Source organism: Geotrypetes seraphini, chromosome 5 (genome assembly GCF_902459505.1).
Source record: "Geotrypetes seraphini chromosome 5, aGeoSer1.1, whole genome shotgun sequence".
NCBI lineage: Eukaryota > Metazoa > Chordata > Amphibia > Gymnophiona > Dermophiidae > Geotrypetes > Geotrypetes seraphini.
Window position 1 is genome coordinate 1,063,753 of NC_047088.1, and position 25,367 is coordinate 1,089,119.

Here is a 25,367-nt window from a genome sequence, read left to right on the forward strand (position 1 = left end):
CATCTAACTACCGCCCCATAGCAAATATCTCTCTCCTAACTAAACTGCTAGAGGCCATAGTCGCCACCCAGCTCTCTTCTTACCTAGAGAGATTCTCCATCCTCCATCCCTACCAATATGGCTTCAGACCCAGCTTCAGCACCGAATCCCTCCTAGTTTCCTTAATTTCTAAGATGCAACAACTACATTCTCGTAACAAATTCGCTGTCCAATTATAATTCGATCTCTCTGCAGCTTTCGATGTTGTCCACCACGACATACTACTTTATCAACTTTCCAAGATAGGAATTGAATCCACCATCCTAAAGTGGTTCTCAAACTTCCTACGCTCTCGCTCCTACACTGTCAACACAAATGGCACCATGCCGTTCCTTGGACACTATCTTGCGGAGTCCCTCAGGGATCACCCCATCCTCTATTCTCTTTAACATCTATATGTCCTCCCTGAAACTCCTCCAATTATACCCCCTTGAAACAATCTACACATATGCTGATGACATCCTTGTCCTCCTTGAAACAGACCAGAACCTCACCAACCTCCACGAGAACATTACATCCTGCATAATGAGACTCCACTCCTGATCCCTCTCAGTACAGATGAAACTAAATGAATCAAAAACAAAATTACTCTGGCTCAGCCCAAAGTTAGAACACCTGCCCTCCATCTTCGCACTACCCACAGGCGCTGCACTGCAGCTTGAGTTCTCAAGCAAGGTCCTTGGCATCATTATCGATTCTTCTCTCTCCCTCAATGACCAACTCAACTCCTTGGCTAAATCATGCTTTTTCAGCCTCCACATGCTGAGAAAAGTAAGATCCTATTTTCGCCAACAACATTTCGCCGTCCTTGTCCAATCCATCATCCTCTCCAAATTAGACTACTGCAATGCCATCTACTTAAGCCTATCAAAAAAAAAAGTCTTCAAAGACTCCAGCTAATCCAGAATACTGCAGTCAAGTTGATCTTTGCAAAACGCAAGTCTGACCATGTCTCCCCACTCCTAGCCAAACTTCACTAGCTCCCAGTGATTTCCAGAATCCATTTCAAATGCTCCTGCCTGGCTTTTAAGATCATTCACGGCATCCTTCCTCCCTTAATCCCACTATCTTATAACTCCTCGAGTCCTGACTCTACCAGACCCACCCAAAGGTATAAATTATCCTTCCCCTCTCTGCACGGTATTCGCTATGCAGGCAAACTGGGAAAATCCCTTCTCTTCAGAATCACAGGTCTTTGGAACGACCTTACTACCCCACTGCAGAACCTGGGCACCCTCCAATTATTCTGCAAGCAACTGAAAACCTGGCTTTTCACTAAAATTCTATCCCCCCTTACTCTTCTCTTCTCTATATAAGTTCATGTAAACCTTTTTTTTACTTCTCTTCCTATATTTTAAATTCTTGTAAACCGTGCCGAGCTCTACAACATCTGTGGAGATGATGCGGTATATAAAGGTTTAGTTTAGTTAGTAAGAGGCCTGAAACATGTACAGGCGGAGCTGGGAGAGGGTCTCCTCAAGGAGATGAAACTCCTGATGCCGAGACTCTGGCACGATCTCTCGGAACGAATGGAGGGCATCCACACAGAACCGGAGGTAGGATGTGAAGATAAAATTGTAGTTAAGGACACGGTTTGCCATCATCGAATTCTGATAAAGGCGGCATAAGAACATAAGCAATGCCTCTGCTGGGTCAAATCTGACGTCCATCGTGCCCAGCAGTCCGCTCACGCGGCGGCCCAACAGGTCCAGGACCTGGGCAGTAATCCTCTATCTATACTCCTCTATCCTCTTTTCCAGCAGGAAACTGTGCAATCCTTTCTTGAACCCCAGTACCGTACTCTGCCCTATTACGCTCTCTGGAAGCGCATTCCAGGTGTCCACCACACGTTGGGTAAAGATGAACCTCTTAGCATTTGTTTTGAATCTGTCCCCTTTCAACTTTTCTGAATGCCCTCTTGTTCTTTTATTATTCGAAAGTTTGAAGAATCTGTCCCTCTCTACTCTCTCTATGCCCTTCATAATCTTGTAAGTCTATCATTTCCCCTCTAAGTCTCCTCTTCTCCAGGGAAAAGAAACCCAGTTTCTCCAATCTCTCAGCGTATGAAAGGTTTTCCATCTGCTTTATCAGACGCGTTGCTCTCCTCTGAACCCTCTCGAGTAACGCCATGTCCTTCTTAAGGTACGGCGACCAATATTGGACGCAGTACTCCAGGTGCGGACGCACCATCGCCCAATACAATGGCAGGATAACTTCTTTCATTCTGGTTGTAATACCCTTCAAGATTATGCCTAGCATTCTGTTTGCCTTCTTAGTGGCCACTGCGCACTGTGCCGTCAGCTTCATTGTCATGTCCACCAAATTTGTCCATCGTACGGCCCTCCCTGCCCAGGGGGACAGCAGCATAAACCTTCGAGGGGTTAGACTTCTTCAAGGAAGATTCAACCACCAAGGATTGGTGGGAAAGCTGAGCACTTTCAAACCCTTTCACCGGGATTGTTCGGTAACGGGACTCAAACTTGGAGGGAATAGCCGTGACCGCATATGGTTCTGGAGAAATGTCTGCCGGAGAACCTGATGCCAAGGAAGGTGAAGCGCCTCACAAGGCGGATGGTCAACTCCCATTTCCGCCAGGTATTACTGGGTAAAGCGGGAGTCGGACTGAGATCCAAGTTCAAAGCTCTGCCCATGTCAGAGATGAAACGAGAAAAGGAGGAGGTCCGAGAAGAAGATTCATCTTCCGGGGGAGACTCCGACCGGGACCTGGGTGCAGCCAAGAAAAAGGGAGAAACCTCCCTGAAATAGTAAGCCGGGGCCTCAGAGTCCCATGAACAGGAGACCGAAGAGGTTCGACTAAGGCGTCTAGGAGGCGTCGAGGAATGGCCCCATGCCAGATGGACCGGGGAAGACCCCAGAGTCTGAGGGAGCTGCTGGCAAAGCCCCGGAGAAGAAAGGGTAAAGGAGAATTCCCCAACCGGCTTCGAAGCAAGCGCCTTAGAGGCTGGCAATCGCCTCAATGGGGAACATGCACTAGAGTCCAACTCAAGGACAAGTGTGTGTATGGATGGCCTCGAGGTCGGAGACCAGCCCCGACAGGGTGGGGAAGACTGGGGTCTTTTAGAAGAGGCGAGTCTCGCCGCAGTAGCGGGGGAAAAACGGGCCCCTGGCCTGGACCCCCGAAAGGTCACTGACGACTCAGGGGACGAAGAATCACTCGAGGGAACCCGACAAGTCTTACGGGTGAGGCCTCGAGAGACGAAGGTATGCTCAGGCTTGTCAGACCGCAACTGGGTCAAAACCGAAGTTAAAGGCGTCGAAGTCGGGACTAATTGGCTCACCACCGAGGAAAGCTGTGTGGTAATAATAGCCTTAAGCATGTCCTCGAACATAGGCACTGAGACCATAGGTAGGTGAGTCGGAGGTGCAGCAGTGTGCTCCTTTGGACCTCGAGGAAGAGTATTCCCTACGTGAGGAGGCATGCTTAGAGTGATGTCTCGAAGACGCCGACGAGGCGGCGCTGACATGAAACTCCGAGGTAGGCTTCTTTGCAAGCACACCTGAGGAGGAAAGAGGAGACTTACCCAAGGCTGGAGTAGCAGGAGGGGCCGAGGCCGGAGCCTTCGAGGCCAACGGGGACTTCAAGGCCGTTGCACCCAACGAGGGCGCCGCGGCCGAGCACAAAGCCTGTCCCGCAGGATCTATGGGGCCAAAGAGTTGAAGAATCTTAGCCACCCTGCGACGAAGAGACCGCAGTTGCAAAGTCAAACAACGGGGACACGACTCAGCGTGGTGCTCAGCGTCCAGGCATTCCACACACTAACGATGAGGATCGGTGATAGAGATAACCCGGTTGCACTTAGTACAGTTTTAAAAGCCGGAACGAGGCCGGGACATAAGAAAACAAAACGGCCGAGGCCCCGTGAGGCCAGGCGGCAAGAAAAAGACCGGAAACCCGGTCAAAATTATACGAACTGGAAAAAATGAAAATAAATGAAATGAAAGACGCAAGCACAGCGACTCAACAGGAACTAACCAAACAAGCCGCGGTGCTAGAGGGACAACGATATCACGCCAAGCAAGGGAGCAGTGCTTCTGGCTCCACGGAAAACATAGAACTGAGGACACGCTGAGGAGACGCATGCCCTAGGCAGAGCGGGAGGGGCATGTGCGGGCCAATCGCAAGCCTGAAGATCTTCGAGCAAGTCTGCTTGTGAAATGTCCGCTAGGGGACTCCGTCGGTGACGTCACCGACATGTAGAGAATATGCTGCCTGCTTGTCCTGGGATAAATATTAGTACACAATTTGGTTCAGAATGTTGTTTTTCTTGTTTGCCTACTCTAAATCTAGGGTGCGTCTTATGGGGAGAAAAATACGGTAATTCTCTTTCTTTCAAAGTATAATTTTGATTTATGAAAATGTTTTCTATTCTATTTATCAATATAAACATCCATCTTATTAGATAGATACATAGAGATATATAGAGATTACATATTGAATGTACACCCGTATTATATGGCTTTCTAGCCTCTTCTCATGCATCCTATCTTACAGCACCAGACTGAACTGCCTTCTGCAATCTAGGTTTTCTTTACTTGCTTCTTTCTCACCTCTTCTTCTGGAACTCCAAATTTACGCAACAGTTGTTTGGCATTTTTTAGAGAAAGGCGACGTAGGTCAGCATCTGTTCCTGTCACAGTTTTTTTCACTGGCTGTGGCTCCTTATCATCCTGCTCATGAAAAAAATATGAAAATCTTAATTGTTAGTGACCTTTGTTGTATTTCCACTCAGTCGATTTAATTGTTCACTTTAGCCTTCCCTGCCTACCTTTGTCTCAAGCCTGAACCATCTCATTTTAACACTGATGAGCTCCTTGTAATGCATTTATATAGGATTCTCAGTGGCTGCTAACACAGTAAAAGCCACCAAGAATCCTTTTGTGCACTGGAGGCTGAACTAACTTACAAGCTAGACTGGTTACAACCAGCCTTACTTAGGACGGTACACTTCTGAACATCTGCCCCTAAAAGTGTATTTTTTAAAATTTCTATTAAGATATAACCATATTTGTTTTTAATTGATCTTGAAAAGAAAATTATAATAGATTTGGATTTCATTATTCACCTTTCCAAACCCAATTCAGGTATATTAGGTAGTTCCCTTCCCTAGTAGGTTTGCTATCAAAGTTGCCTGGGACATTGGAGAGGATTGAGATGTATCTAACCCTAGCCTCCATGGTTCTCTGCCCTCTGTTCTAACCACTACGCCTTAGTGCTGAATCTAATTTCTGGTGTAGTGGGTCATTCAATATTTACCTTCTGCTGTGTGGGCTTGTTTGGAATTTTTACATAGGAGAATCCTTCACCACATCCAGTGGGGTCAGCCACACCTGTAACTTCCAGAAGACACTTTCCCTTCATGGCAGCAATGAAGGCACGAGTAGTGTTCCAGGGGGCTGTGCGTACCTGAGAACAGCAGAAAGAGAATTCAGTTCCTTAGACCTACAAAACATCTCTTGCCCCTGTATTTCTTAATTCCCCAATCCTTACCTCATCATCAATTTTCATCTGGAAGTCTTCCTCATTCTCCTCTTCTGGAGCAAAAAAAGATTTCTCACCATAACCTGCATCCTGTTAGAAAAACAGACCAGTAAAAATCCAAGAACCCAAGCATAGAAATAGTGGAATGGACCTGCCAGAAAACTTACATCTAGCATGACTCATTCCACTACCCCATCTTATTCAAGGTGGATACATATTGAATGTTGGGAGATGTACTAGACTAACTTCAATAACCATCTGTAATGGGAAATAAGACAATGGGAATCAGATATTATTATACTAAGTTAGAGATCTAAGAATGAGCTCAATGGAAATCTACCATAACAAGACATTCATTGCCACATTATACTAAATGTACATAATATTTATGGGTATAAAGAAGCCAAAAGTAAGGGTCCAGAGACTAAAATGGTTAAGGGGCTGGAGGAGTTGCCATACAGTGAGAGATTAGAGAAACTGAGCCTCTTCTCCCTTGCTTACTGAAATACTAGCTAATGTGCAAATGCGCCCTGACTTTATGACCTCTCAACAAACTATTCGTCACTGGTCTACTTTGGCTTTACTGAAAGGTAGGGCGATATCTCTTTTTTATAGCATCTTAAGAGATCACACCTTCACCTTTACACCTCAATCCATGAACCATTGGGGCTCTATCCTAAAGACCACGCTTTCTGAAATAGATTGGGAACTCTTCTGGTCATCTACAAATCGTCCTCTATTATCCTCAAGAGTTTCGCAATCAATGTTCTTTGTTATGTGGAATGCAGTATGGACTCCATTTCGAATGTGGAAAGCGAAACTGAAACAAGACCCTACCTGTTGGAACTGTTTGAAAGAGCCTGGAACTCTTGATCACATGCTTCTTCACTGCACTATGGTTCATTCCTTTTGGACTCGTATATGGGACACCATAAAATCTATTACCAAATGTTCAGAAGCTATTTCCATAGACATTATAATCCTTCGTTCTCAACACCCTTGTTTCGCACTATCAAACTGCCCTCCTAAACTTATTGACACCATGATTGTGACAGCTCTTATGCACATTTTGAAAAATTGGAAGTTACCCACACTACTAGACTACACCTTTTGGTGGAACTCCTTGAGCATGTACCACAAATTCGAATCATATGCATATGAAAAGAACACGATATCTCGTTTATCTACAAATTTGGTGCGAAATAAATCACCTTGGTCATTCTTAGATTCATATGTTCATTCTGCCTTGTAGACACTTCTGCCTCTCTCTCTTTCTCTCTCTTTTTCTTTATCTCTCTTTTTTCTTTTTTATTTCAATTCATCTTCTCTGCTTTTCTATCCTTTCTATTTCTTTTCTTAGCAGTTTCAAATACTCTGAATTCTTCTTACTAATCTACTATATGCAAATAACAGCAATTATGGTTTCTTTTGTTTCTACATCACTATTTCTTATTCAATTTTTATGTATTTGAACTGCTTTCTGTATATTACTTATAATATTCAATAAAATTAATGAGAAAACAGAAAAAAAAAAAAAAAAAAGAAAAGAGGAGACTGAGAGGGGACATGATTGAAACGTTCAAGATAATGAAGGGAATAGACTTACCGTATTTTCGCGGATATAACGCGCACCTGTGTAAAACGCGCACAGGGGTATAGCGCGCAGAAATCACGATGATATGTACCAAAACTTTTCTATACCGCGCTCAGGCATATAACGCGCATGATGCCCGACGCTCCTTTCGCCCGCCCTGACTTTCCGTGCGCTGTCCCGACTCTCCGTTCACCCCCCTGACTTCCGTGCACTGCCCTGACTTTCCGTGCGCTGTCCCGACTCTCCGTTCACCCCCCCTGACTTTCCGTGCACTGTCCCCCCTTGAAGTCCTGTCCCCCTTGAAGGTCTGTCCCCATTCTGAAAGCCTGATGCCCCCCCCCCGACGTCCGATACATCCCCCCCCCCGGCAGGACCACTCGCACCCTCACCCCGAAGGACCGCCGACTCCCCAACAATATCGGGCCAGGAGGGAGCCCAAACCCTCCTGGCCACGGCGACCCCCTAACCCCACCCCGCACTACATTACGGGCAGGAGGGATCCCAGGCCCTCCTGCCCTCGACGCAAACCCCCTCCCCCCAACGACCGCCCCCCCCCAAGAACCTCCGCCCGTCCCCCAGCCGACCCGCGACCCCCCTGGCCGACCCCCACGACCCCCCCCACCCCCCTTCCGCGTACCTTTGGAAGTTGGCCGGACAGACGGGAGCCAAACCCGCCTGTCCGGCAGGCAGCCAACGAAGAAATGAGGCCGGATTGGCCCATCCGTCCTAAAGCTCCGCCTACTGGTGGGGCCTAAGGCGCGTGGGCCAATCAGAATAGGCCCTGGAGCCTTAGGTCCCACCTGGGGGCGCGGCCTGAGGCACATGGGCCAAACCCGACCATGTGTCTCAGGCCGCGCCCCCAGGTGGGACCTAAGGCTCCAGGGCCTATTCTGATTGGCCCACGCGCCTTAGGCCCCACCAGTAGGCGGAGCTTTAGGACGGATGGGCCAATCCGGCCTCATTTCTTCGTTGGCTGCCTGCCGGACAGGCGGGTTTGGCTCCCGTCTGTCCGGCCAACTTCCAAAGGTACGGGGAAGGGGGGTGGGGGGGTCGTGGGGGTCGGCCAGGGGGGTCGCGGGTCGGCTGGGGGGGCGGTCGGAGGTTCTTGGGGGCGGGCGGTCGTTGGAGGGAGGGGGGTTTGCGTCGAGGGCAGGAGGGCCTGGGATCCCTCCTGCCCGTAATGTAGTGCGGGGTGGGGTTAGGGGGTCGTCGTGGCCAGGAGGGTTTGGGCTCCCTTCTGGCCCAACTACACAAAGGTACGGGGAAGGCGGGTGGGGGTGTCGTGGGGGTCGGCCAGGGTGGTCGCGGGTCGGCTGGGGGACGGGCGGAGGTTCTTGGGGGGGGCGGTCGTTGGGGGGAGGGGGTTTGCGTCGAGGGCAGGAGGGCCTGGGATCCCTCCTGCCCGTAATGTAGTGCGGGGTGGGGGTAGGGGGTCGCCGTGGCCAGGAGGGTTTGGGCTCCCTCCTGGCCCGATATTGTCGGGAAGTCGGCGGTCCTTCGGGGTGGGGGTGCGAGTGGTCCTGCCGGGGGGGGGGGATGTATCGGACGTCGGGGAGTCGGCCGGGCAAGAGGGCTTGGGCTCCCTCTTGCTCCGATCGTGGATGCGGGTGCGGGTGGGAGCGCGTGCGAGCGGTCGTTCGGGGTGGGGGTGCGAGCGGTCCTGCTGGGGGGTGAATCGGGCGTCGGGCGGGGTGGGAACTATGTTTAAAAACTTTTCTATACCGCGCTCAGGCATATAACGCGCGAGGGGTATGCGCGGTACGTAAAATCACGTATAACGCGCGCGTTATATCCGCGAAAATACGGTAGTAGATAAAGACAGGTCGTTCACCCTCTCCAAGGTAGAGAGAACGAGAGGGTACTCTCTAAAGTTGAAAGGGGATAGATTCCGTACAAACGTAAGGAAGTTCTTCTTCACCCAGAGAGTGGTTGAAAACTGGAACGCTCTTCCGGAGGCTGTTATAGGGAAAACACCCTCCATGGATTCAAGACAAAGTTAGACAAGTTCCTGCTGAACCAGAAAGTACGCAGCTAAGGCTAGACTCAGTCAGGGCACTGGTGTTTGACCTAAGGGGGCGGGAGCGGATTGCTGGTCATGATGGACCACTGGTCTGACCCAGCAGCAGCAATTCTTATGTTCTTAAGCTACTACTACTACTTTGGGAACAATTTTATAAAGCATATTTCTATCATAGCTGCTCATGTAAACCGCTTTGAATTTGACTTCATAGTCATTAGAAGCGGTATAGTCATTAGTAGCGGTATAAATAAACAATATTCCATGTGTAAAGCAAAGTTACTTACCTGTAGCAGGTGTTCTCTGAAGATAGCAGGTATATATTCTCACATGTGAGTGTTGTCATCCACGGAGCCCAGTATGGACACTGCCATAGTGCACTATCACTTTAAATCTTTGAGGCAATACCCCCCCATGGGGCACGTTTGGGTGTCTTCCCATCTGATGCTACAGCACAGGACCAGCAGTACAGTATGAAAATTAAAAAGCCGATTCAAGGGAAGGTGGGAGGGATGTGAGAATATATGCCTGCTGTCCTCAGAGAACACCAGATACAGGTAAGTAGTTTTGCTTTCTCCAAGGTCAAAAAGGCATAATATTCTCACTGAACTCTGAGGAATTTCTTAGAGATCGGACTCCACAGGTGACCCTTGAGGGGAGGAATGCTGGCCTAGTGCCTAATCCTCGGTAAGCGTGGTTCTAAGGGAGAGGTTGTTAAGGTTCAGCATTAAAGATAGTTTTTACAGCAACCTGTGATCTGCAAATATAATTTGCATTTCATTACTTGCAGACTCAAAAATAAAATAAAGCATACAAATTATCTTAAGACTCTCTATACTAGTCTAATATACCTAATACCTTAATAGGCTCTCAACTGCCTCCATTCCTTGAATCACATAACAGGTGATTTAAAAGATACTGAATTTTTTTCCCCTCACTCATCCTCACTGCCTGTTTACAACACTGATACTCTACCCTCACTCGTGTCCCTCCGCTCTCTAGACTGGTCCACAACATAGCTTCTTCCTTGTTGCCCTTCCCCCTTGCACTGTTATGACTCCCATACTTCCCCTTCCTGCTGGTATTAACCATCACTAATCTTTCCTTTCTCCCTAAGCACCTTAGCACTTCACCCTTCACTCTTTAAACTCATTGCCACTCCCTTCCTTTTATCCCCTATTCTCACCTTCCTCCTCCTCCTCTTGCTTTCCACTGGGGACCTCAACCACAATCCTGGTCCTCCCAACCAACTCCCACCCTACTCTTACAGTCCACCTTACTTCTATGGGCCAGCCCGCAATACCACCAACCTTATTTCTATTCCTCTCCTCCCTGCCCTTCTTTTGTGCCTTATGGAATGCCCACTCCATTTCCAACAAGCTTGTCTACATACATGACCTCTTTATCTCTCAATCTCTCCACCTGCTCGCACTAACAGAGACCTGGATCTGCCCTGATGTCTGTACCTCAGCTGCTGCCCTGAGTCATGGAGGCTACCTTTTTTCCCCACACGCCTCGCTTGATTGGTCAAGAAGGAGGCGTGGGGCTACTGCTCTCACCCTCTTGCAAATTTCAACCCCTTTTCCCATCACCATCTCAATGCTCTTCCTCCTTTGAAGTCCATTCCATCCATTTTTTTGCTCCCCTAAATCTCCGAGGAGCAGTCATCTACCAACCCCCCGAAACATCCCACTCTTCTTTCTTCACCTTTGACTCTTGTTTCTCATCCTTCCTCAAGCCCTTATCCCCTTCTCTCAACCTCAGTGACTTCAATATCCATGGCGATGACCCCTCTGACTCCTTCGCCTCTAAGTTCCTTGCCCTAGCATCATCAATCTCTTGCTGTGCTCTACCACCCCTACACAGAGCAGATAGCATAGCTGGTTTTAAGAAATGTTTGGACAATATCCTGGAAGAAAAGTCCATAGTCTGTTATTGAGAAAGACATGGGGGAAGCCACTGCTTGTCCTGCATTGGTAGCATGGAATACTGCTACTCCTTGGGTTTTGGCCAGGTACTAGTGACCTGGATTGGCCACCGTGATAATGGGCTACTTGGGCTTGATTAGGTCTAGGCAGTATCCTTTAAGAACATAAGAATAGACTGACCCAGTAAGACTATTTTTATGTTCTTAAAGGACACTGCCTAGACCTAATTCTATCCTCCAACTGCTTAAACACCAAATTCTGCAAAATCATTCTTCCCCTCTCTGACCATTACCTGTTAACATTCACTATTCATCATCCTACCCCCCCAGATATGGCCAATCACCACCAACATGGCCAGAAACTTTGAGGCTATTGACCCCAGAGTCCTCTTAACGAAGCCATCCTCTCTTATAATGCAATTCTCTCTCCTCTGCTTTAGATACCCTTGCTCCTCCAATCTCACATCCTGTTAGGTGTGCCAAACCCTAACCCTAGCTCACCCACCGCATCCGCTACCTGCACTCATGTGCCTGTTAAGCTGAACGTCTCTGGCTTAAATCCCACGCACAAACTAACTTCATACACTTCAAATTCATGCTGACATCATTCCAGTCTGCCCTCTCACTAGCCAAAGAATCCTATATCCACTTAACCACTTCTCTTAGCTCAAATCCTCACCGTCTCTTTACTACACTAAACTCCCTACTCAAAGCACCCTCACCTATAACCCCCTTCAATTTCTCCCCAGACAATGGTGGAGCCAATTTTTAAAAAGGGCTCCAGGAGAGATCCAGGAAATTACAGATTGGTAAGCCTCACTTCGGTGCCGGGCAAAATGGTAGAAACGATTATAGAAAATAAAATTGTGGAACAAGAATGCTTTAATGAGACAGAGTCAGCATGGGTTCAACTGAGGGAGATCTTGCCTCACATATTTGCTTGACTTCTTTGAAGGCGTGAATAAACATGTGGATATAGGTGAGCCGGTTGATATAGTGTATCTAGATTTTCAGAAAGCTTTTGATGAAGTTCCTCATGAGAGGCTCCTGAGAAAATTAAAGTGCCATGGGATAGGTGGCAAAGTTCAGTTGTGGATTAGGAATTGGTTATCAGATAGAAAACAGAGGGTAGGGTTAAATGGTCATTTTTCTCAATGGAGGAGAGTAAACAGTGGAGTGCCACAGGGGTCTGTACTGGAACCGGTGCTATTTAACTTATTTATAAATGATCTGGAAACTGGAATGAAAAGTGAGATGATTAAATTTGCAGATGACACTTAACGTTTCCAAGTTGTTAAAACGCATGTGGATTGTGAAAAATTGCAGGCGGACCTTAGGAAACTAGAAGACTGGGCGTACAAATGGCAGATGAAATTTAATGTGGACAAACGGCAAAGTGGTGCACATTGTCACCACTTATGCTTTAGCCGAGCAGTTTAGGCAGCCAAGCAGTGACATGCGCTTAAATACTGGCATGAGCCCCTTTTGAAGTAGGGGAAAACCTTTCAACTGAGATACCTGAGGTTGCTTCTTAGCACAGTCCCTGTGCTGGCTCTTAGAGAAATCCACCAGTCAGGATGGTTCCAGTGTGTAATCCTAAGCTTTATTAAAGCTCTATTCACAGCAACCATGCCCTCCAGGTCCTCCTGGCGGCATGACATTTACAGCCAAATGAATATCAAAAGGACTTCCTCAAAACAAAATATAAATCTCTTTACTCTGGACTTTATCCAACATGAAACATAGTCTCAATAGTCCTCTTCACCAGAGTTGTATATTAGAGCAAGCAATCTGCTATCAGATTCACAGTTCTTCTAGCTTTATTACTGTCCAGTAAAGCTGGCTAACTGAACATACTCAATGAGGCTGACCTGTATTTATCCAGCAAAACGGAGCAGTTCTCAGTTCAGCATTTTCCCCAAGACTGCAAGGACAGGCAGACTTAATTGCATTTCACACATTGCAGCTGTGAACAGCCACAGAGGTTTGGTAACATGACACCATAGTTCTTCAGCTGTCTTCCTGCCCAGCATTTGTTAGCTAAGCTAAGATTCATAAAAGCACTTGTGCTTTACCCAGCCAGGGGTTTAAGATTAAACTTTGCCTTCTCCAATATTACAGTCTTGGTCATAACCTGCCCTCATATCCTAGTGAAACCACATAGAAACAACCAGGTAAGAAAAATCCTTTCCTTTGAACTCACAGGGTTTATGCTGTCTCCATTGGTTCAGGCTGGCATTCAACTGGGGCATTACTTCCTTTAACCATCATAGGCTCAGTCTCACTGGGCTCCAGAGAAGAGTTCACTACTGGCTCCTCTGTCATCTACCAATCAGCCTCCAAACACTGTCCAGGCTGTTTCCCAGGGAAGATAGCCTCACGCTTGCTTCTCCGGGACTCTCCAGCCTACTTCCTCCCTCCTCAGTTCTCTACAGAGCCTCGGTTTAATCTGAGGGAAGAAACCACTCCCCTGTAGCTGCAGGGGGGAGAGTTTCCTTCCCTCTGCTTGTATCGTTTCTCTCAGGACACCCTGCTGATCTGCCTTCTGCCTAATAGGCACTGGACAGTAGCAGAGCAGAATTTTCTTGCCTGGCTTTGGGACTGCATCAGGAAAGTCACAGCTTTCCTGTTCTACTTCCATTTCTTCCTCGCTGTCTACAGGATAGTCAACTGATCTACTCCCCTGGACCCTGACTTGGTCAGCCCTTCTGCACCGGGGTTTGTATATCTTTCTAAATTTCTCTGTGACCAACCTCGGGGATACAGTACGTTTGTCACAATGTTGAGAAGAATAACCTGAATCACAGTTACCGGATGCTAGGGTACACTTTGGGGATTAGCACCCAAGAAAAGGATCTGGGTGTCATCGTAGACAATACGATGAAATCTTCTGCCCATGGTGAAGCAGCGGCAAGGAAAGCAAATAGGATGCTAGGAATTCTTAAAAAAGGGATGGTTAACAAGACTAAGAATGTTATAATGCCCCTGTATTACTCCATGGTGCGACCTCATCTGGAGTACTATGTTCAATTCTGGTCTCCTTATCTCAAGAAAGATATAGTGGCATTGGAAAGGTTCAAAGAAGAGCAACCAAGATGATAAAGGGATGGAACACCTCTCGTATGAGGAAAGACTAAAACGGTTAGGGCTCTTCAGCTTGGAAAAGAGACAGCCGAGGGGAGATATGATTGAAGTTTACAAAATTCTGAGTAGAGTAGAATGGGTACAAGTGGATCGATTTTTCACTCCGTCAAAAATTGCAAAGACTAGGAGGAAGTGACGTTACCAGCATGAATGGACGCTTGCTAGGTGAGCTCCGTTCGTGCCCAAGCTGAAATCCCCTTGTTGGCTGCGAAATCGTGCCTGCACTCTCTCCCGCCAGGTTCCTGCAGTGCAGGAGCATGCTCCAGTTATAGCGACTCGCAAACGGCTTCCCGGAGAAAAAGTGGGGCAGCACACTTTGAAGCAGACGCTCAGCAGAGGCGCACGTGGTGGCTCAGCCATGGAAGATGGCGGCAGCGGCGGGACTATGTTAGCGGCGGTGGACCCGTCTTCCCCGGCAGCCTCGGGATCAGCTACGGGGTCTGTGGAGCCGCTAATCAAGGCTGACATGCAGCGCTGGATTCAGGAGGTGAAATCTGAAATTGCGGCTGTGGTGGTGCAGGTTCGGGAGACAGTGCAGGAATTGCAATCAGATCTCATTGAGGTGGGCTCTCGAGTAGATGTTGTGGAGACCCGGCTGGACACGAGTGAGGTGACCATAACTGGGGTGCAGCGGAAATTGGAGGATACCGGAGCAGAATACCTACTCCTGTTAGACAAGGTTGAGGATCTGGAGAACCGCACCCGTAGGAATAATTTACGGGTGCGGGGGCTCCCGGAGGTGCCCGAGTATGTTCAAGATACTGTACTGCGTTTGCTGCGCTGGCTGCTCCAGGATGAATCTTTGGACCCGGGTACAGAAAGGGTGCATCGAGCTTTGGACCCTCGGCTCTCTGACCAGCCAAAGGATGTGGTGATTTGTTTGCAGAGCTTTATGGTCAAGGAGCGGGCCTTGCGGAGGGCCAGGGATCTGGGCATAGTGACCTGGGAGGGCCATCGCCTGGAATTCTACTAACACCAGGCAGCCAGTACTTTGCAGAAGAGGCACTCCTTTCGGGAGGTCACTAAGGCTCTTCAGTGGGGCAATTATCGTTACCCTTGGACTTATCCTTTTGGAGTGGTTATCACCATCAATGGAGTACACAACGGGGTTACCTCTGTGCGGGAGGCCCGTGCCCTGGGGTTGGGAAGGGGGTGGTGACAGTTCTTGGGCAGGGGGTTCTATATTGTTGCTTTAGTGGTACATTTTGTTTTTCTTTTTTTCTCTCATGGCTGGTATCAAGTTAATCTCATATAATGTCAGGGGGTTTAACTCTCCCCATCAGCGGAAGGTTCTCATTTAAGGACTTCGGTATGCTTTGTCCAGGAAACACATCTGTTGAGGTCCCACGAAAAGGTGGTTCATGACCCTAGATTTCCTACTGCACTCTGGGCCTCTAGGGTAGGTCACTCTAAGTCAGGAGGGGTTGGGATTTTGATCAGCAAGCATTTGAGGTGCAAGGATCAGAGGGTGGTGTGAGATCCCCAGGTGGAGGCCCTGTTGGAGGGTTGTTTGTATTTCCTGGTAAATGTTTACGCTCCCAATGAGGGTCAGGGACTTTTTGTGAAGGATCTGGTGGCCTGAATTTTGCAGTTTAAGGAGGGTGCCTTAATCTTGGGTGGGGATTTTAATCTCACTGTCACACTGCACCTGGACAACTCGGACTCTGCTGGGAGTTACAGCCGGAGGGATCGGAAACTGTTGCGGGCTGCGCTCATTGACCTCAATGTTGAAGATGGGTGGCGCTGGCTGCATCCTCAGGTACGGGACTATACCTACTTCTCGAGGGTTCATGCTTCTTACTCTAGGATTGACTATATTTTTGTGGAACGTGGCCTTTTTCAGCGAATGGAGGGGGCAAGTATCGAACTCCTGTTTGGTTGCAGCTTGCCGGTACTGGGGGTGGAGTTGGGGTGAAATATTGGCGTTTTAATGATAGCTTGTTAGATGATCCCATGGTGGTGGACCAAATTGTGGGGTGGATTCAGGATTATCTAGCTGATAACTTGGGGTGTGGGGCTTCCCCAGAATCTATCTGGGAAGGTTTAAAGGCTACCCTCCGGGGTCGGTTGATTTCTTTGGCTTACTTCCGGAAAAAACATTAGCGGGAAGCGGTGGGCGCTCTGTTGGCCCAGAGCGGGAGACTTAAGGGGATGCATAAGCATCAACCTTGGAATTTTGGATGTGAGGTGTCAGTTACAGAAGGCGCATAGTGATCTGCTTGCTTTTGAGTTGGACCGTTTGCGTTTTAATCTTCAATTACTTCAACAGAAGTACAGTACTTTGAATTTTCTAATAAGGCTAGTCGTTTAGTTGCTCACCGGCTGAAAGTGTGTCACACCCATTATCATATTTGGGCTATTCGGACGGCTTCAGGGGAGCTTCTCCACCAGGAGGATGCTATTTGGGTGCATTTTGTGGAATATTATGGTCAGTTGTATACCCCTGAGGCAGAGGGTACGCCCCTTGCCCGAGAACAATATCTGGCGACCACCTCCATGCCCCGGATAGTGGAGGCTGATGCGGAGTGCCTGGATAGGCCACTCTTGGTCCTGGAGGCGGCTGGGGCTTTGTGTACCATGCACATAGGCAAATCTCCCGGGTTAGATGGTTTTACTGTGCGCTATTATAAACGTTTTCAAAATTTGTTGTTGCCCCCGCTGGTAGATTTTCTTAATTCCCTGCAGGGGGGTGGTCAGTTGTCCTTCTTTATGCGCTTAGTGGGGGTTACGGTGTTGGCTAAGGAAGGGAAGGATCCAGCACACTGTGCGTCTTATTGCCCGATCTCCCTGTTGTGGGTGGATGCCAAAATTTTTACGAGGGTTTTAGCAGATCGCCTGATGAATTGAATCCCGCGCCTGATTAATCCTGATCAGACGGGATTTGTGGTGGGTCGGCAGGTAGGGGATAGTGTTCAGAGAGTTTATAATCTGTTGGAACATGCCCGTACTGGGGCTGGGGAAACTTTGTTTCTTTCTATCGATGCCGAGAAGGCTTTTGATAGGGTCTCCTGGCCCTTTCTATTTCAGGTTTTGGAGGCCGTTGGGCTGGGGCCACGCTTGAAGGAATGGATTCGTATTTTGTATACTAACCCGATGGGCTGTGTTAAGGTGAATGGGGGGTACTTGGCTATTTTTCCTTGTCTCGGGGTACGCGGCAGGGGTACCCGCTCTCTCCCATCTTGTTTGCGTTGGTGGTAGAACCTCTTTCATAGTGGGCTCGTCGTAGCCCCCACATTCGGGGAGTCCATACACCTTGTGGGGACTATAAGGTGAACTTGTTTGCGGATGATATGCTTTTTACGGTGGAGGATCCGGAGAGCTCTCTACCTGCGGTGTTGGCAGAGTTGGAAGAGTTCGGGGCAGTTTTGGGTTTTCGGGTTAATGTTGGGAAATCAGAAGTGTTGAACGTGAATTTATTGGGTGTGGGTGCTTAGACAACGGTTTCCTTTTCGGTGGGTTAAGCATTCTTTGCGGTATTTAGAGGTGTATTTTGGGTCTCCTGGTTTGAATTTGTTGGATCTCAATTATCTCCCTTTGTATCGTCGCATTTGATTGGATCTGGCCAGCTGGGGTAGTCAATATTTCTCTTGGGTAGGGAGAATGGAGGTAATTAAAATGATGATTCTGCACGCCTCCTCTTTTTCTTTCAGGCTCTCCCGCTGTGGGTCCCTCGGCGGATGTTGGAAGGGGTGCAGCAGTGTATCCTTCATTTCATTTGGGCTGGTTGGTGGCGGCAGATGGGTCATCGAGTCCTTTATTTGGGTAAGGGGGAGGGGGGATGGCGATCCCCAATGTGCTGAAATATTATCAAGGGCGCAGCTGCGTGCGTTCTTGGAGTGGCAGACTCAGGACCCGAAGATTTGGGTGCACCTTGAGCAGGGTCTGGAGGGGGGTGCCATTGATGTACCTGCCGTGGGTGCCCGGGAAGGTGGGGGGTGGGGGCGGTTATCTTCAGTTCAGACTGCTGTAAAGGTGTGGGGAGCTGTGAGGCGCATGCTCTTACAGGGGCGACGCTACTCATGGTTTACTCCTTTGGTGGGAGACTCAGGGCTTGGTTTGTCTGGGACAGTTTTGTAACTTGGTTACGAAGGGGGTGTGACCTTTTGGGGAGCTTCAGCTCCGTTACCACTTGTTACCAGGGGATATTTTCCCCTATCTGCAGGTGATTCACTACGTCCAATCCTCTGGCTTCCTGACAGAGATGTTGGAGGGTAAAACGGCTTTTGAGCTTTTACTGGGCCCTGTGGTTCGGAAGGGGGCTTTATCAGCGATTTATAAGTGTTTGAATGCTGGGGTGGGGTTGTGTTAACCTATATGACATCCTAGGAGGGTGATTGGGGAGTCTCCTATTCCTAGAGAGGTGTGGGTGGGGATTTGGCGGGCGGTATCCTCCTCTGACATCGCTGCTTTGATAGTGGAAAATGGGTTTAAGGTTATGCTATTATGCTATTATACCCCTCTACTCTTGGCTAAGATGCGGAGAGAGGGAGATTTAGGTTTATGCTGGAGAGGATGTGGGGAGGTAGGTACCTATCTTCATATGTGGTGGTCTTGTGGGATTGTGCGGGGTTTCTAGACCGAGATCTTTGGTCGCATCGCTCACATACTGAGGCAGAGAGTTCCAGCTGACTGGTGTCATGCCTTGCTGTTTTGGCATGAGCTGGATTTGGAATGAGGAGAATCCTCCTTTTGTATCTTGGCGCTTACTGCTGCCCGCTTGCTTTTTGCCTCACGGTGGAATCAGCCGGTGCCTCCGTCTTGGCAGGAGGTAGAACTGAAGTAACATCAGTGGCAGCTCCTGTATCGCCTTACGGCGGCACAACATGGTTACCGCCATAGCTTTGATCATGTCTAGCGGAACTTTCACTCGCTTACTTGATTTTTGGGAGGGATCTATTGCGGGGGTTGGGGTTTTCTGGATTGGGCTTCACTCTTGGGGGGTGTTTTTTGACGGGTACTTTCCTGTTTGCTGATTGTTCTTTGGAATTTTCCTGCCTACTTTAGGAGTGGGGTTTGGGGTCTGTCACCTGGGGGGTGGATTGTATGGTTGTTGATTTTGTATACATTTGTCTCTCCTTTTGTATTGTTTGTTTTTGAATTGCTTCTCTTGCTTTGCTATGGAGAGCCTGCTTTTTTGTTGTTGGACCTTTGTTTTCTTGGTTGCTTCTTGTATTTTTCTTGTTCTATTGTGCATTTTCTCAATAAAAGTTTTAATTACAAAAAAAAAAAATTGCAAAGACTAGGGGACACTCAATAAAGTTACAGTGAAATACTTTTAAAACCAATTGGAGGAATTTTTTTTTCCACTCAGAGAATAGTTAAGCTCTGGAACACGTTGCCAGAGGATGTGATAAGAGCTGGTTTTAAGAAAGGTTTGGGCAAGTTCCTGGAGGAAAAGTCCATAGTCTGTTATTGAGAAAGACATAGGGGAAGTCACTGCTTGCCCTGTATCGGGAGCATGGAATATTGCTACACCTTGGGTTTTGGCCAGGTACTAGTGACCTGGATTGGCCACCATGAGAACAGGCTACTGGGCTTGATGAACCATTGGTCTGACCCAGTAAGGCTATTCTTATGTTCTTATGTTATGTATACCTGAGAAGAAAGGCAAAACAGGCGAGATATGATAGAGACATTTATTTATTTATTTATTCATTCATTCATTTTTATATCCCGTCTTCACCAGGAACCCAGAAAGGGTTACAAGGCTACATACAAAAAGTATTCAGAAACAGAGATACGTAGATTACAGAGGTTTGACTCTTTCAACACAAATCTCCAAAGTAGTATCCTCCTCCTAATTCTACTTACAGCAACTAAAGCCCACCTGCTGTTACTTCACTGTTTCTCACTTCACCCAATTGTTATATGTTATATTTAAATACTTCTTTGGTATAAATGCACAAGAGGAGAGTCTCTTTCAATTAAAAAGCAGCTCTGGCCTGAGCAAGCATAGGTTAAAGATCCATGAATATTCTTAGACAATGCTTCCTTATAGAAAAGCTGGTAGATGCATGAAATGGCTTCCCAATAGAAACAATGGACATGAGGACTGTATCTCAATTCATGAATGGGACAAGCATAAAGGATCTCAAAGGCAGAAGGATTATTAGAGATGAACAGACTGGATAGGAACACCTACTGTGATTTTCTCCATTTCTATGTTTAGAAGCAACCTTGGGGCTTCTTTTGGGATCTGCTTAGCCAATGTCAGAGGCAGGACACTGGATTTGGTTTCGCTCTAGTCTGACAGTTCCTCATGCTCTCTTATGTTCAAGTTACCTAATCCCACCTGAGAAAAGGGCTGCTCAAACAAGCTGAAGAATGTGAAAACCGGCTAATTTTGTATCTCCCTCCTTATTGATCATACATGCCTGTATGTACTGCAGCTTCTGTCTTTTAACCCTTTCTATACCTTCTGTACAGCTGCACCATTAGAGACATATTAGACTTTTGTAGGTTATTTTGATTGAGGAGTATGGTGGTGTAGCATAGAATGGAGGAAATGTTACACTATTTGCACTGGGACTCAAACCAAAGAGGGATCCAAAGGCCTCAACGACGAGACAATCAAGGCACAAACCAACATGCAATTATAATGTTCTTATTTATTAAATTTCCATTTACTTCCATTGAAGTAAATGAAATTTCCAAGTTTAATGCCTGGAGAAGTTCACTTTATAATTTTATGACCACTTTTAGTGCACTTCTTTTTTATTACTCAAAAATATATTTATAATGAAATTATTTAATTGAAAATAAATTTTATTTAGAATGGTAGTAAAGGAAATGTGCAGTAAATTTCAGCTCACTTTTTCCCATCAAAATCAAAGTATTGTCACATTGAACACACACACAAAAAGTAATGTCACAGTCCCTTAATGAAGAATGCCAGTTTATGTCTGTCTCTGCTGAGATGCCAACATTTACCTTCAATCTTTGTTCTGCAGAAATCATACTGTAGTAAGCACAGCACTGTTCAGGAGACACCATGGCTCGTATCTCTTCCTCTGTCGGTAAACGGAAGTCTGGTTTCAGAACCCACCAATTTGAGTCCATCCCTGAAACAAATAAATGAAAATAGGTTCAATTCACCCACTGTAACATCAGAAACACTTTCCCCGTTTGTAAGAGCATAAGAGTTGCCATACTGGGACAGACAGAAGGTCCATCAAGCTTAGTATCCTATTTCCAATAGTAGCCAATCCAGGTCACAAGTACCTGGCAAGATCCCCAAAGAGTAAAACAGATTTTATGCTGCTTATCCTAGGAATAAGAAGAGAATTTCTCAAGGCCTTCTTAATAATGGCTTATGGACTTTTAAAAAACGAAAGGAATTGACCCCAAAATATCCACAAAGAAGAAAATCCAGAGAAAACCCAAAAAACTATGTGGAGTGACGATGTTCCTAAATGGACTTTTAAAGACACCAAAATATAAGTTGGGCATGCCCTAAGGCATTGCAGGAAAGTTAACTCCCTAGACTCCACCAAAAATATATAAACCTCAAATCTAAATTTTTAAGATAAGGAGCACCCTCAGCGTGAGTTTGAAAGCTTTAAAGAGCGACTCAAAGAGCAGCTCTAGTGCTTAGAATAGCAAAGCCAGCACACACTGAGCAGAGATTACCACTCACTGCCAGCCGCACACCATCATCTGGGTGCTCCTGTATGCTTTAAAGTGCAAGTCAAGTGCAAACAATGTGCAATAAATAAATATATATAAACGTGGAAGACAAAAAGTTCACTGTCCTGCAATGCCCCGAATGCCTACTTTATTTGAAAGTATCAAAGTTCCAAAGGTACACTAAAATCATCCACATAAAATAATTCCATCCACATAAAAGTAAATCATCCACATAAGAGACTTTTAACATTCATCTTTCTTCCATTTTTATGCTTTTTTCTCAAAATCTACTTTCCATGCCTTCCCTTCCCATCTATCCATGTGTACCATCTCCTCCCTTTTACTTCTCCCCCTACTCCCATCTATCCATAAGAAGCATTTCTTCTTATCTCTTCCCTGTTACATCCATCGCTGTGCACCATCTTCTCTCTCTGTCTCCCTTTCCCCTCCATCCCTATGCACCATCTCATCCCTCTCCTATGGTCAGACATCTCTGTTTTCTTCCTTTCCCCCTCATACAGTCTGGCATCTTTCTCCTTTCCTTCCCATAGCATGGCATCTCTCTCCTCTCCCATGATCTAGTAGCTCGCCTTCTCTCCCTCTTCCTGAGGTCTAACATCTCTCTCCTCTCTGCAGTCTGGCATCTCTCGCTCTCTCCTCCCATTCCAGTGGTCTGACATCTCTCCTCCCTCCACCACTATCATGTCCAACAATTCTCTCTCTTTCTTCCTTTCCCCATATACATCATCTCTCTTTCTCTCTCACGCCACATACCTATGTCCAACAATTCTCCATTCCTTTTCCCTCCCCCACCGGCAGCATTTCTTTCTCTCCCTTCCCACTACTCCTCCTCTGAAGTGATGAGGCTCTTTTGAACCTGGGAGTGGCAACCTATTAAAAATGGACAGCTATGTGGTGGAATGGGCAAGCATGAAAAATAAAATAGCCATTATTTTCCTTCCATTGCTCTGGATTTACTAGTCAGGGTTTGTTTATAAGATAAGGACCTATCCAAGGGCAAAGGAGGAGGGTTTAAATGGCTAGATAAAATTATAATTGGAGAAGCCAGAACACAAACCAGATAAAACAAACAGGGGATAATATATTGATCTAAATATGTGTTTTTGTGCTGAGGTCACTGGAAACAGGAGTAGGCCTTCTCTCATATCACTAGAATTAATATATAAGCTCTGTTGAAGACCAGAGAAGATACACACAAGCTGTAGCTTAGTTTTATGAAGTCCCATTGTTTCAATGTGTGTCCAATTTGATCTCCAGAGTCCTGTAGAACAGATAAGGTTTGGCTTTTGACCTGGTTGCTATAGAGATGGACTTTTCTTCTTACTACAGATATTACATTCCAGGGGAGGGGGTTTCCCTCTCCTTTTTTGCAGGATAAAGTTAGAAATGCTAATTGGATATGCAAAATGATGAATTAAATTTAGTGAACTAATAACGTAGGAACTTTTATATTCAAGGGTTCAGATTGAAATATAATTACCCCTAACAATTGTACTGGAGGAGTCATATAGGAAAATGTAGGGCGTGGGAGTGGATTAGCCACTCCCCTTTTCTTTCACTGAGACACGGGATTTTCAGTGCATGCTCTTAAATGACTTAGTCACATGGGAGCAGTAGTCGACCTTTAAAGAGAAACGATTTAAAGCTGTGTGAATGGATAATTTTTCCTCTGTAAGTATATTATATTGTAATACTTTTTCCTGGTTTCTTCTGTACTTTTCCTTTATTAGATAAGCTAGTATTAAAATGTAACTTTTAAGAATTCTTGTGTGAGGGGGACGGACACTCCCCCAATATGCATACAAGCGCCTTATATGATATCAAGTATTCATGACCAATTAGATGCAGGCAGTAATGTGTCGTCATGTATTAGGTATATTTAAGTGAACCTAACACAACAGAATTTTGAGGGCGTTATGTCAGAGAAGTTGCATTTACACTCTCTGACTTGTAATGTTCCTCCATTGTACAAATGAATGCCTTGAAACAGGACTGTGAATTTTAATAAAACAAGATTTTATCTGGAATATTTGTACAATTATCATCATTTCAGCGCATCTATGGGCAGGGTAGAACCAAAATTCTGCTCAGAAGCATTTCTCTTTTCCTCCTTTTCTAACCCCTCCCCACCAGCCTGTGCATTTGTCCTTCCCAATCTTCTCCCAGTATGTGCAGTATCTGTCTTTCCCAACCCCGAGCATCTGTTCTCACTGTCTTCCCAACTCCCTACCCCCAGCACCCAGCCTCTCTCTGCCAGGCTCTGAACCCAGCCATCCCATCAGACTCTGCATCAATCCACCCCCCTGTCAGACTCTGCTCCCCTCCTGTCAGACTCTGCACCCAGCCCCTTCCTTCCCTCACCCCCCCCTGGCAAACTCTGCACCCAGCCACCCCCACCCCCGTCAGACTCTGCACCCCTCCCCTATCAGACTCTGCACCCAGCCCCCTCCCCTCTGTTTGACTCTGCTTCCAGTCCCCCTTCCCTCACGTGCTCGTTCTGCACCCTGCTCCGTCATTCTACCTCCTCGGGCCTGGTGGTCCAGAGGTGCAGCGGGCAAGAGCCTGCTGCTAACCCAGCCAGCCGTGGATGGTTTCTCAGCCAATGAGCGGCAATGAGCAGGCGCGCGCTTTGGCGCTCAGCGGCTTCTTTGATTAGCTCCCGCAAATTCTTACATGAGAATTCACGGGAGCCAGTCAAAGAAGCTGCTGAGCACCAAGCAGGAGCGCCAAAATACGCTCCTGCTCATTGCCACTCAGCAGCTGAAGAAACCAGCTGCGACCAACTGGGTTAGTAGTGGGCTCCTGCCCACTGCACCTCTAATCTACCAGGGATAAAAGTAAGTTAGTAAGTGGCAATTTGGGGGGAGGCCATGGCCCCCCTCCTCCCCCCCGTTCCGATGCCTATGCCCCAGGCTATGTCCTAGAACATCTTTTCTCTCTCAACACTTCCTCCCTCAGTGCCTTGATCTCCTCCCTTAGCTTCCATTATCACCTATATGCTGATAACTCTCAGATCTACCTCTCTACACCCAAAATTTCACCTGAAGTCCAAGAAAAAGGCTCAGCCTGTTTGGCTGACATTGCTGCCAGGATATCCTACCATCATCTCAAACTAAACATGTACAAGACTGAGCTGTTCCTCTTCCTCCTAAACTCTCTCCGTTCTCTGTAAATAATATTGTCATCATTCCAGTCTCCTCTGCCTGCAACCTTGGAGACATCAATTCTGACCTCTTATTTTCAACACACATCTAACAAACTTCCAAGGTCTGTCGTTTCTATCTCTACAACATCACCACAATTTGCTCCTTCCTCTCTCAGCAAACTACCTGGACCCTTGTCCACACGCTCGTAACCTCAAGCTTAGATTATTGCAATCTACTTCTAACTGGTCTCCCGCTGTGTCATCTCTCTTCCCTACAATCTGTGCAAAACTATGCTGCACAACTTATCTTCTATCAACCTCGTTACACTCATGTTACCCCTTCTCCTTATTCAC

The 25,367-nt window shown here is 46.9% G+C and overlaps 1 protein-coding gene across 5 annotated transcripts in view; it reads right to left on the reverse strand.

Annotated features, from left to right (window-relative positions):
• TAF1 (TATA-box binding protein associated factor 1) overlaps positions 1-25,367 on the reverse strand; it is a 596,267-nt gene that overhangs the window by 264,520 nt on the left and 306,380 nt on the right. For 4 of the 5 annotated variants that reach the window (XM_033945528.1, XM_033945529.1, XM_033945526.1 and 1 more), the window contains 4 exons: positions 21,152-21,282; positions 5,549-5,629; positions 5,315-5,464; positions 4,609-4,731 (listed from right to left, as the gene is read on the reverse strand). In XM_033945528.1, the coding sequence (XP_033801419.1) occupies positions 4,609-4,731; positions 5,315-5,464; positions 5,549-5,629; positions 21,152-21,282 (485 nt within the window). The remainder of the gene's footprint in view (positions 1-4,608; positions 4,732-5,314; positions 5,465-5,548; positions 5,630-21,151; positions 21,283-25,367) is intronic. The other variant, XM_033945527.1, reaches the window with a different exon arrangement.